This window comes from Gymnodraco acuticeps, unplaced genomic scaffold, assembly GCF_902827175.1.
Source record: "Gymnodraco acuticeps unplaced genomic scaffold, fGymAcu1.1, whole genome shotgun sequence".
In the NCBI taxonomy this organism is placed as follows: Eukaryota; Metazoa; Chordata; class Actinopteri; order Perciformes; family Bathydraconidae; genus Gymnodraco; species Gymnodraco acuticeps.
This window is the reverse complement of record NW_022991485.1, coordinates 464-12,554: the sequence shown is the minus strand read 5'-3', so window position 1 is coordinate 12,554 and position 12,091 is coordinate 464. Positions and strand designations below refer to the sequence as shown.

Here is a 12,091-nt window from a genome sequence, read left to right as displayed (position 1 = left end):
ATTTAATATTATTATTTAAAATTCATTCTTCATAGGAATACTGTCAAAGTGCAGTTTAAGTCCTGCATTTGAAATCTTACTGAAGTAAAAGTATTGGCATCAAAATACACTTAAAAGAACCTTAGTACACAGTGCAGCTGGTAAAGGTGGAGCTCATTTTAATAACTTGGTTGCAGTATTTTTTGTAGGTAATAAAAGCATTCAAACATATGTAGTCAAGTAGAACAAATATTACCCATAAGATGTAGTGGAGTAAAAGTATTAACAAAAATGGAAATATTAAAATGCAAGGCACTCTAATAATACTAACGAACAGTACTTAAGGAAGTGCACTTGGTTACTTTCCTCCTTTGGTAATGAGCAATAACTTATTTTGTCACTTATTCCCAAATAATCCTGATTCAAAGATCTGTTAAACAGAAGATATGTTGTCGTGCTACAGGCTATTATCATCCGATGCAACCCATACATGTGCAATATTATGTACACAAATAGCATATTTATTATGCTATATAATTGAATTATTTCCTGCACTTTATTTTTGTTATTTTATGTATGTATGATTGGATGGACACGTGTGGCGCAGTGGACTAGTGCCTTGGTGTTGGGTTCAGGGTGCACAGGTTCAAACCCCACTGCAGTCAGCATGTGGTTGTGTCCCTGAGACACTTCACCCCAAATTGCTCCTGTGGGGATTGCCCACAGTATTGAGTATGGAAGTCGCTTTGGACAAAAGCGTCTAACAAGTGACGTGTAATCTAATGAATGCTGCATGTCTTTGTTGTATGTTGTCTTTTCTGAATGTTTTGATGGCACTTTAAAAAGGAGCCGCTTTACTCTTCTCGTTGTAGTATAATGACAACACATGCTTCTATTCTATTCAATTACTGTAACGCAATAATTGTATATTAGTCAGGGTATATGCAGGAATCCTGAAGTCAAATGTAATCCCTTTAAGACCCTTTCCATACATTTTAAGACCTCATCGCCACTTTGAGTTTTAACCGGTTACCTTGGCGACACACTTTACCTCACATTGACTATACACAGTATTGATTGTCCTTCCTCCTTATCTTCCAACCATTTGGACGCAGACTTGCATTTCCCCATAACGATGTTGCTTAGCAACCGGCATAAACGGACCTTCGCGCGCGATGTCCTGTTCAGATGACGTCACATCCAACGGGATGCCATCAATAAACGACACAGAATCACACTACACACCTACGCCATGATTACATTCAGGCAGACTGTAGAACACAACCTCTTTGGACCATTTATATACTTATTGAAAACAAGCTACAAAATGTAATACCTTGAAAAATGCCCTTTAATAGCCTTAATTTTCGCTAAATTGATTTATCAACTTTGAATACTTTGTAAGACCCCGCGGACCCCCTGTTAATAACATCTGTATTTAAGTAGTTTAGTGTCGAATGGGAACAAATATCTGATGTATAAAACGTCTGTTTAACTGTGGTCAGGTGTGACTCCTCTAATGCCAGAGTTTGGGAACCATTTCCTCTAAAGGTAAATATATTCATCACCAGCCAAGCTGAACGTCAGTTTCCAGAGATTTAAGAATAAACGTCATTTGCAATAACCCTTCAGATCCTGGCAGCACGAGTTGTGACATTCCTCAAAGTTTTCCATAAACTCAAAAGCTTTGGGAAAAAAGAAATCAGACGCGTTTTTTTTTTTGTAAAAATAGCCAACTTTATATTCTCAGAGTACTAAGACAGCTTTACAAACAGGATGATATGCACGCAGCCTTCCTTCTCATCCAAGCGGTCCAACTGAAGCTCCGACTCGATCAGAGCCAGAGTATAAGAAAAAACAAAACGATAAACACACTGACAAACCAAAACAAGACAACAAAGGAAGCAAGGAAGTCAACGTTTACTCCTTGAGCATCACATTCGTCCTGCACCATGCACATGGCACTTCAGAGCAATCTGTCATCTAACCATCGCAAGTGTTCCAACATTATATATTACATATTAACAAAAAGGAGAGGAGGTGAGTTGAGGTGATGAAGAGGGAGTTAAAATACTTCATGCAGGTGTAGAAGAACCGTAATGGCCAAACATAAAGCTTTAATGAGCAAAACAATTAGCAAAAGATGGCATGTTACACAAAAAAAAAAATCTTTGTATAAAATAAGTTTGTCGGAAAAACAAAAGAATCCGCGCCGGGGTTAAGAGGAGGGGGTCAGGGGGGACGAGTCTCATTTACATATTGACATTGATTTGGTCGACGTACAACCGAGTGCTGGGGTCCTTCCTCTGGCCCCTCATTCTCTTTTTCAAACACACACACACACTCGCACACAAACACACTTGAAAAGAAAACTATCAACAGGAAGCGTCCGTGCTCTCTCGTGACTCTTTCCCCGTCCAGAGCGGTTTCTGTTCACGCTGCTGCTGCTCAGTCGCACATCTCCTCCGGGATCTCGTGAGGGTTGAGGATGCCGGGCACCGACATCTGCAGCTTGTGTTTCTCCTCCTGGGCCTGGCGCAGAGACGTTTCCCTCTCCTCCAGGAACAGGTCTGTCGTGTCCTCGCCAGCAAACTCCTGCAGGACCACACAGGCAGAGGCTCAGCAGAGGCAACAACAACACCGGGCTTTAGCTTTCAAACAGAGAGCGCCTACTTTCCTCTGCTTTCAAACATTAAAATAATCCGTGAACAGTTATCAACTCGTTCAAAGCTGATTATACTTAATGTATTAATGTGTTGGCATTTACAAACATACACAACTAGAGAGGCGAAGCCCCTCCCTTTCCGGGGAGCTCCATGGGACCGTATCTCTGAAAAGTATGTATTGAAGTCAATGGAGAGAAAGATTATCTTTCTATCCCGTTTGAATTGTGCCACGAATTACACATATGATGTTTGTCAATTTAAAAGATCATTTTTCAAGTCAAAACATTTTAAATGTGTCGTAAAACTGTGAAGTAACACTTTTTTGTGTGTGAAGCGCTCAATGAACTACATCTCCCGTCTCGCACCACACACCCAGACGGCCGTCACGTTGGAACATTTCACTTCTTTCTTTCAGAATGAGGCGGAAAGTATTAAAAGATAAATCACTCCAAGTCTGGGCGCGTTGAGAGCTGTACGTACACACAAGGGGAGTTAGTCGGTTCGTAAGAGCCAGCATGCGGGACCGGGACTCTGGGATTTGTAGTCTTTGTAGTTGCGTATTTTTCATTGTCTTATATTTCAACAGTTTTACGACAAACTGTGACTTTTTTGACATGGAAATTATTTGTTAAGATTGACAAACATCATATGTAATTCATGGCACAATTCAAACGGGATCGAACGATACGTTTTCTCTCTCCATTGACTTCAATACATCATTTTTCAGAAATAAGGTCCCATGGAGCCCCCGGAAAGGGAGGGACTTGGCCTCTCTATGGTGAGGTCCCTGGGCTTCTTTAATCGGGCCAAACAGCTGTTTTCTATTTATGTTTAGATTTTGATAGAACTTCAATTGAAGATGTTTCCTGATTTTACTTAATTGCTTTGACTCTTATCAATATGCTTTATTACTAAATACACAACACAATTCAATCTCTTTCAAGGCTCCTAAAGCAAAATCACCAGACACAAATTGTACTATATATGTAACTGGGTAAAAGTTAACAAGAATTAACAACTTAATTTGAGCTGTGACACAGTTTAGATCCACTTGTCAGTTTACTTTATGGCACCATTTTCATGAATGACATCCCGTTTTCAGGTGCAGGTATTAATCATTTACTCCGACACTCACTTTGATCTGCACGAGGAAGTCCCTCAGGTGCTCCTTGAAGGCGGGGATGTCCTGATTCAGGCTGAACAGACCCGTCACAAACACCTTCACCTGGGCGCTGCACACGAGAAACAATAATCAATTAGCCGCTCGTCGACAAACAGCACAGCGTGAAGGTGGACGAAGTAACAGAAACAACTGTAATAAATAATATGAACCCATACAATAACCGCAATATAGAGATGATTTATGGGTTCATTGTTTAGTCTATAACAAGTCGGAGAATAGATTAAAAAATACCATCCAAGCTTCTCAAAGTTCTTCACTACCAGGGACCTACGAATATTCAGTTTAATACGATATCATACAGAGAGAAAATAAATCACTTTAATGCTTAATTGAATAGCTATAGTAGATCATATTTCAATCACTCGACGTATCATTGCAGTTCTAGACTATAAAACACAAGTTCCATATTAACGTGTGTTCATCATTTTGTTGAAGACATTCTCAGCCTTTTTGTTCTGCAGAAATCAAAGTCTACGAGGTAAACGTTGAGGATGGAAATGGAGTTTGAAAGGGCTGAATCACTTCTGCATCCTTTACTTTGAATCAGCGTTACGTGCATTGTGGTCTACTGAAGCTCAAGTGGCTGAAAACACCTCAAGTCATTACAGTTTTGATCTCAATGAACTTGTGTAAAACTTATTTTCCGTGAAAACGCTCTGAATATTTGGCAACAATAACCAAAGCACCGTCTTCTCATGTTGACTCACTTCTACAGCCTTCGCTTAAGTGGCTGAAAATATCTCACTTGTTATATTTTTGATCTAAATGCATTTGAGTAAAACTAAAATGCACTGGCAGACGTTAGGCAAAGCTCAGTCTGCTCATGCACTCTCAGTGTGGCGTGAGAGAGACTTACTCCTGCAGATGAGGGAAGGCGGTCTTCAGCAGGTTGGCGATGTACTCCTGCACGTGCGCCTGGTTGTTTGTGGGGCTGGAGGCGCTCAGAGCCACGCTGACCTTCCCCTCCTCCACCAGGTTGAACATGTAGGCCAGGATGGTGGCGTGCATCGTCAGCCCTAAAGACAGCAAGAGGGTCACTTCATTATTCATGTGGATAGTATGTTTAAGAACACAGGGCTCTAAAATCTGTGAAAACCCGACAGAGGAACAGCTGACATCAGAATCTATTTTTACATTACTTGCTAGACGCTTTTATCCAAAGCGACTAACATACTCAATACTGTGGGCAATCCCCACAGGAGCAATTTGGGGTGAAGTGTCTCAGGGAAACAACGACATGCTGACTGCAGTGGGACTCGAACTCTGATTTGAAGATCAGCGCACTAACCCACTGCGCCACACGCCAATAAAGGAATGAATGGAACGAGTAGCTCCACCTTTATTCTGAAAGAAGACAGGAAGTGTAACCGATTGAACCCGTTGCAAAATCCTTTCTTGGGAGTGTTTTTGAATGCTTCAAACCTCTAGAACCTGAACAACCTTACAGTCAGTGTACAGACCTGCAGTGTGAGAGGTGTCGGTGACCACAGAGAAGATGTGCTGCAGGATGTCACAGAAGTACGTCTGGTAGAAGCTTTGCGCGGCCGCCTCCTCTCCGGAGACGTTCTGCAGGAGAGTGTAGAGGATCTGGAGACCTGGGGAGGAGATAAGGAAAGAAACGATGATGATCTAATGTACAATGCCTTGTCTTTTTATGCTGCTGCAACACAAACATTCCCAAATTGGGATCAATAAAGTACTTCTTATATTATAAAAATGTATTAACCCCCGTAGGAAAATGCAGGTTTCTGAAATAAAATGTTTAAGCTGCAACTTAGGAGTTTCCCTTTGGGCTTTTTCAACTATACAAGTCTGACTCATCTAAGCTCAATGTTTAAAGATAGCAAATCCAGTAGGTTTCGTGTGGTTTGTTACGAATTACAGGCTTCAATTTCTTATATTTCTATTAAAATAGTGAAGTAATTTAGCTTGCTGAGAAAAAGCAGCTCTAAACTGACAAACCCATCGTCTAGCCGAATTCATAAATCCACATTTTTTAGACTTTGACACGTTTTTAGGGTTTCTACATTTGTGTGAACACTATATACGAAGAGATGAGAAGACTGACCTGTGTCGGCCACGTTCCTCATGGTGTGTTTGAAGGCCCAGATGATGGAGTCCAGGATGAGTTTGAACTGAGCCGGGGCGATGGAGAGGAAGGCGGGGAAACACTGCGAGGTGGCGGCTTGAAGAAGGTAGAAGAAGTGCGTTCTGTGTTCGGGGAACTCCTCAAAGTCCTGAAGGCACGGGAGGAAAAGCAAGACATTCATTATTACGGGAAATGGACTGTTCTTATAAAGCGCTTTATCCAGTCTTTATGACCCCTCAAAGCGCTTTACATACTACATGCTATCATTCACCCTTTCACACCTCAATTCATTAAGAGCAGTACCACTTCACACACACACACACACACACACACACAAATTCTTTAAACTAATGATCAGTCGCCCACCCTCAGATCGCCGCTCTAATCAGGTGAGATTTAAGCAGGTCATGTTTTATTTGTTTTATTAAATCGCTCAAACTGACCTTGTTGATCATGTTCAAAGTGCACTCGAAGACAGCGTCGAAGATTTTGGGGATTTCTCCCGTCAGGTGGGATCCCAGCTTGTTGACGATGGTTGCCATGGTGCTGAGGACCTCAGGCTCCCGGGCGGCGGCGACGTTCCTCTGATAGTCGATGAGCACCGCCTCCAGCAGGGGGGGCACGAAGTTCTCTCCCACCTGGAGCACAGAAACAAACAGGAAGAGGCTTTAAAACACTGTTTCTGGTCTAAGACGTATCTATTTAAAAAGATCCCCTATTATCCTGTGTTTCATCAATATATCACAGGTCTCAGATATATACAGAGCCTGTCTCTGATTGGCTGAAACACCAAACAGATCATTGCAGTATCCCATAATCCCCTCTGTTTCAGCCCTGTTTCAAAAGTGCTGATTCTCTGGGTGTTTCTCAATGTCGAGGACACTTCCTTGGTAGGAGAAGTCTTCCGAGTCAGGTCCTTCAGAGGCTAGGCAAGAATCCTTCCTGGCATTCGGAGAACGAAGAATGGAACAGGCTAGCAAGTATGCTTCATATGAGAGGCCCCGCCTTACATTTTGGAAATTGGTCCGTGCGCAATGCATTGTGGGGATTTTAAGACCGCGGAGGATACACAACGAAGGACTCCGGACTCGGTAGAATTCCAAGGAGTCTGGACATTGGAACAGTCCTTCGGCGGGACTCGATGACGTAGCATCCTTGAAATAGTGGCTCTGGAGGACACTTCCTCAACATTGAGAAACACCCAGAGTCTGTTACTTCAGACGAAAATAAGGAGCCCCTCCCCACGCCCCTCTGAGAGAGATCTGGTTAGAAAGAACTCAATGGTGCTCTAGGAGGAGATTCAGGTGATAAGGGGGGGGGGGTTACCTTGGTTGCCTTTCATAAAGTGGCCAAAATCTGATCAGCTCATTTTCAGACAGGTTCTTCTATAACTGGATCAGGACGAAAAGTGAGCAATATTTTCATCAGATTGTTTTTGTTACGAGAAGGAACTCTGAACATTTTCCACATTTGCTGAAGGAGCAACTCTCAATAAAACACATTTAAAACCTTCTTCCAGGACAGGATCAACATGGAACACTGAAGATAAGCCGACTCACCATCTGAGGGTCGTTGGAGCGACTGACCCAGCCCGAGATCAGCTTCAGAGTTTCTCTCTTCACCGTCCTCATGCTCCTGATCAGAGGCTGCTTGGTCACCATCTCTCCTGTACCGCATGTTCAACGAGTTATTCAGACTTGCTTTAAAGGTCCCCTATTATCCTGTTCTTCATCAGTATATCACAGGTCTCAGATATATACAGAACATGTCTCTGATTGGCTGAAACACCAAACAGATCATTGCAGCATTACCCATAATCCCCTCTGTTTCAGCCCTGTTTCAAAAGTGCTGATTCTCTGTCTGTAACTTTAGATGAAAATATATATAATATATAATAAAAAAAAGTATCTTTCATCGACACTATGACTCGATGACTGAGTCCTTTTGGTTTATATTATTCTTATTGTAAGATTTTTTTTTTTTATGTGCTTAATTTTGAAATGTTTCTGTCCCTTTCTTATTCTGTAATTGTATAATATGTACTTTTAATACTCAATAAATTATATTAAAGAACTTCTTACCGTTGGTCTGGACAGCTGAGGAGATGTTCTCACTCAGACACTTGTAGACGTTGAGCATGTCCAGGTAGATCCGCCCCAGCTGCACGACGAACGGATGGCCCACGGCTTTACAGGCGCGCACGTTGGTCTTCAGGATGCTGCCCAGCTGACGCACCGTCTCCGCGTCCTTCAGGATGTCCACGTTCTGCAGAACAACGTTAGCAAGTTAGCATAAGTAGCATCAGAATCAGAAATCCTTTTATTCCTACCACAAAGGGGACATTTACATTGTTACAGCAAAATATAGATGGGGACGTAACAAGAAGAACATCATTATATAAAAAGGCGTTCACATAGTATTTAAAATACATTTTTTAAAAAGCATTATACAATTTTAAAAGCCTGTTATAAGTGAATTTCCAAGTTTTACTTTTCATTGTACAAGATAAGACGGCTTGTGAATAACGAAGGCATCCATGCTGTATAACTCCATCTTCTGAAACATGAAGGTCACATCTCTGCGGTTTGTTGTCATGAGAGATGACGGACAGTCATGCTGTCTTTATTGTTCAGAAAGGATTTTTAAAAAGTGAGACAAATAATAATATGTGCAATTTTAAATTGAAATTTGTTTTAATACCCAGGGAATATCATTTCAGTTTACATTCACTTATTTGGTTTCCGTATACGATAGTATTTATGACTGCTTGTTTTAGTTTGTTTACAATAACCCTGATAAGTAACACTAAATAAAGTAGTCTACAGATCTACAGAGCATGTAGGACACATCAGTGCACTTCAAAGGGTTCCTCACCTTGGTGGCCTGCTGGATGATGCTGTCCCACACCTGGTTGGGCAGCAGCATGTACTTCTCGATCAGAAGCTCCTGAACCGCCTGGTCTGTCTGAGCGGCGATCATGTAGCCGACCGCCTCGTAAAACGTGTGCACCTGCAGAGACGAGAAGCAGAGTTTATTTCACAGAGCATCGAGGAAACATCTTATTACAAACATGTTCATATGTCACCGGAAAAGTCTTATATAAAAAACTAAAAACAATAATGAAAACTCTAATAGTGTCTTTGCTAGAGGTGGGAAGTAGTGGAGTACAAATACTTTGTTACTCTACTTAAGTACATGTTTCTGGTATCAGTACTTTACTCAACTACTTACTCATTTCTGATGACTTTTTACCTGTACTTTCTACTTCTTACATGTTGAACACAAATACCTGTACTTTCTACTTCTTACATGTTGAACACAAATACCTGTACTTTCTACTTCTTACATGTTGAACTCAAATACCTGTACTTTCTACTTCTTACATGTTGAACTCAAATACCTGTACTTTCTACTTCTTACATGTTGAACACAAATACCTGTACTTTCTACTTCTTACATGTTGAACTCAAATACCTGTACTTTCTACTTCTTACATGTTGAACACAAATACCTGTACTTTCTACTTCTTACATGTTGAACTCAAATACCTGTACTTTCTACTTCTCACATGTTGAACACAAATACCTGTACTTTCTACTTCTTACATGTTGAACACAAATACCTGTACTTTCTACTTCTTACATGTTGAACTCAAATACCTGTACTTTCTACTTCTTACATGTTGAACACAAATACCTGTACTTTCTACTTCTCACATGTTGAACACAAATACCTGTACTTTCTACTTCTTACATGTTGAACACAAATACCTGAACTTTCTACTTCTTACATGTTGAACTCAAATACCTGTACTTTCTACTTCTTACATGTTGAACACAAATACCTGTACTTTCTACTTCTTACATGTTGAACACAAATACCTGTACTTTCTACTTCTTACATGTTGAACACAAATACCTGTACTTTCTACTTCTAACATGTTGAACTCAAATACCTGTACTTTCTACTTCTCACATTTTGAACACAAATACCTGTACTTTCTACTTCTTACATGTTGAACTCAAATACCTGTACTTTCTACTTCTTACATGTTGAACTCAAATACCTATACTTTCTACTTTTTCCATGTTGAACTCAAATACCTGTACTTTCTACTTCTTACATGTTGAACACAAATACCTGTACTTTCTACTTCTTACATGTTGAACCCAAATACCTGTACTTTCTACTTCTTACATTTTGAACTCAAATACCTGTACTTTCTACTTCTTACATGTTGAACTCAAATACCTGTACTTTCTACTTCTAACATGTTGAACTCAAATACCTGTACTTTCTACTTCTTACATTTTGAACTCAAATACCTGTACTTTCTACTTCTAACATGTTGAACTCAAATACCTGTACTTTCTACTTCTTACATGTTGAACTCAAATACCTGTACTTTCTACTTCTTACATTTTGAACTCAAATACCTGTACTTTCTACTTCTTACATGTTGAACTCAAATACCTGTACTTTCTACTTCTTACATGTTGAACACAAATACCTGTACTTTCTACTTCTTACATGTTGAACTCAAATACCTGTACTTTCTACTTCTCACATGTTGAACTCAAATACCTGTACTTTCTACTTCTTCCATGTTGAACACAAATACCTGTACTTTCTACTTCTTCCATGTTGAACTCAAATACCTGTACTTTCTACTTCTTCCATGTTGAACACAAATACCTGTACTTTCTACTTCTTACATGTTGAACTCAAATACCTGTACTTTCTACTTCTTACATGTTGAACTCAAATACCTGTACTTTCTACTTCTTACATGTTGAACACAAATACCTGTACTTTCTACTTCTTCCATGTTGAACTCAAATACCTGTACTTTCTACTTCTTACATGTTGAACTCAAATACCTGTACTTTCTACTTCTCTCATTTCCCAAACAGCTGGTTCCTTTAGTCTGAATGTGTGTTTGATGCGTGATCATTATTCTTTAGAGTCATTGCGTGCCTATTGATTTGAACACGATCCGTGTATCCATCATTTCCTGGTCTTCTCTAAAGAAGAGGGACCAATGGAAACGTTGTCATGTTGCCGTTGTTCAGCATGGAAACATTCATTAGCTAACAATGACATTATTGTTCTATTCATATAAAGGGAGGTCAGGTACTCTTTAAAACAGCTGGGAGTTATGGGTACTTTTTACTGAAGTACATTTCGAAGCCTCTTTACTTTTACTTGAGTAAAGAACAGGGTTCTTGCAGGTTTCACCAACTCAAATTTAAGACTTTTTAAGACCACTTTGAATAGAATTTAAGACCTATTTCACGGCAAGAAAGTATGAAGACAAATTGCTATGAAAGAGGAAATGCGTCCCATAATTACTTTCAAAGTAAATGTATTCAAACCTAAACGTCGTCGCCCGGAGGTCCCCCGATGTTGTTGCGGGAGCTGCTCCACTAGCCAACGCTACATTTGCAAAATAAACGCTAATTTATTTTGCAAAATGTGCAGCGGGCTTCAAACACGTTCTCCTCCACTGGTTTCAACCAAGCACTAAATTTGATGTTTTCCAACCAAATACGGTTGAACTTAGACTTCCACATATTTATTTGTAAGTAGGTTTGAAGATACCAGAGTTTAGCTGAAGCTTGGTTGCTAGGTTAGTAGCCGAGTACCTGCACTTCTACTTGAGTAAAGGATGTGTACTTTTGCCCTCTCTGGTCTTTGCTGACGGTACTGACCTGCTGTGGCTGCAGGTCGCAGATGATGGTGTTGATGTTGTTGAGGATCTCGTCGATGAAGGGCATCACCTCTCCAACCTGGACCTGAACAAAATGACGCCGGCACTTCTGGGCGATCTTGATGAAGGTGTCACACGCCATGTCCTGCACTCCATCGTGGGTCTCTGTGGGAGAAAGATCAGGATGAGTTACAACTTAAGTTACTGTAGCACTTGGAGAAAGTATACATTTTGAATCTTCAGGTCTGTAGGATTTTGGGGTGTGGTAATAAACCAGTATTTGCAATAACCCCGACATTAAAAATTGTTTATAAATGACGATACACATGAAAATATCGTCTGTAATCAGTTTATCCGTTTGCCTTTTCAGTCCTTAAGTGTACTTTTTTTAAACGCTTTCTTAAAAGTTACGTGACTTGTTCCAACAACTTGTACAGATGGCAGGGTTTCCCACGACACCTTGT

The 12,091-nt window shown here is 40.4% G+C and overlaps 1 protein-coding gene across 1 annotated transcript; it reads right to left on the bottom strand.

Moving 5' to 3' along the window:
* Positions 1-1,690: 1,690 nt before the first annotated feature.
* On the bottom strand, positions 1,691-11,792 carry LOC117533090 (exportin-1-like; the record flags this gene model as incomplete). The annotated part of the gene is given in 10 exon segments (XM_034196722.1): positions 1,691-2,574; positions 3,781-3,877; positions 4,685-4,844; positions 5,289-5,423; positions 5,897-6,065; positions 6,361-6,555; positions 7,477-7,583; positions 7,999-8,182; positions 8,792-8,926; positions 11,629-11,792. Coding segments are annotated over 10 exon segments (1,493 nt in total), but the record flags the coding sequence as incomplete, so codon positions are not given.
* Between the last annotated feature and the right edge of the window lie 299 nt (positions 11,793-12,091).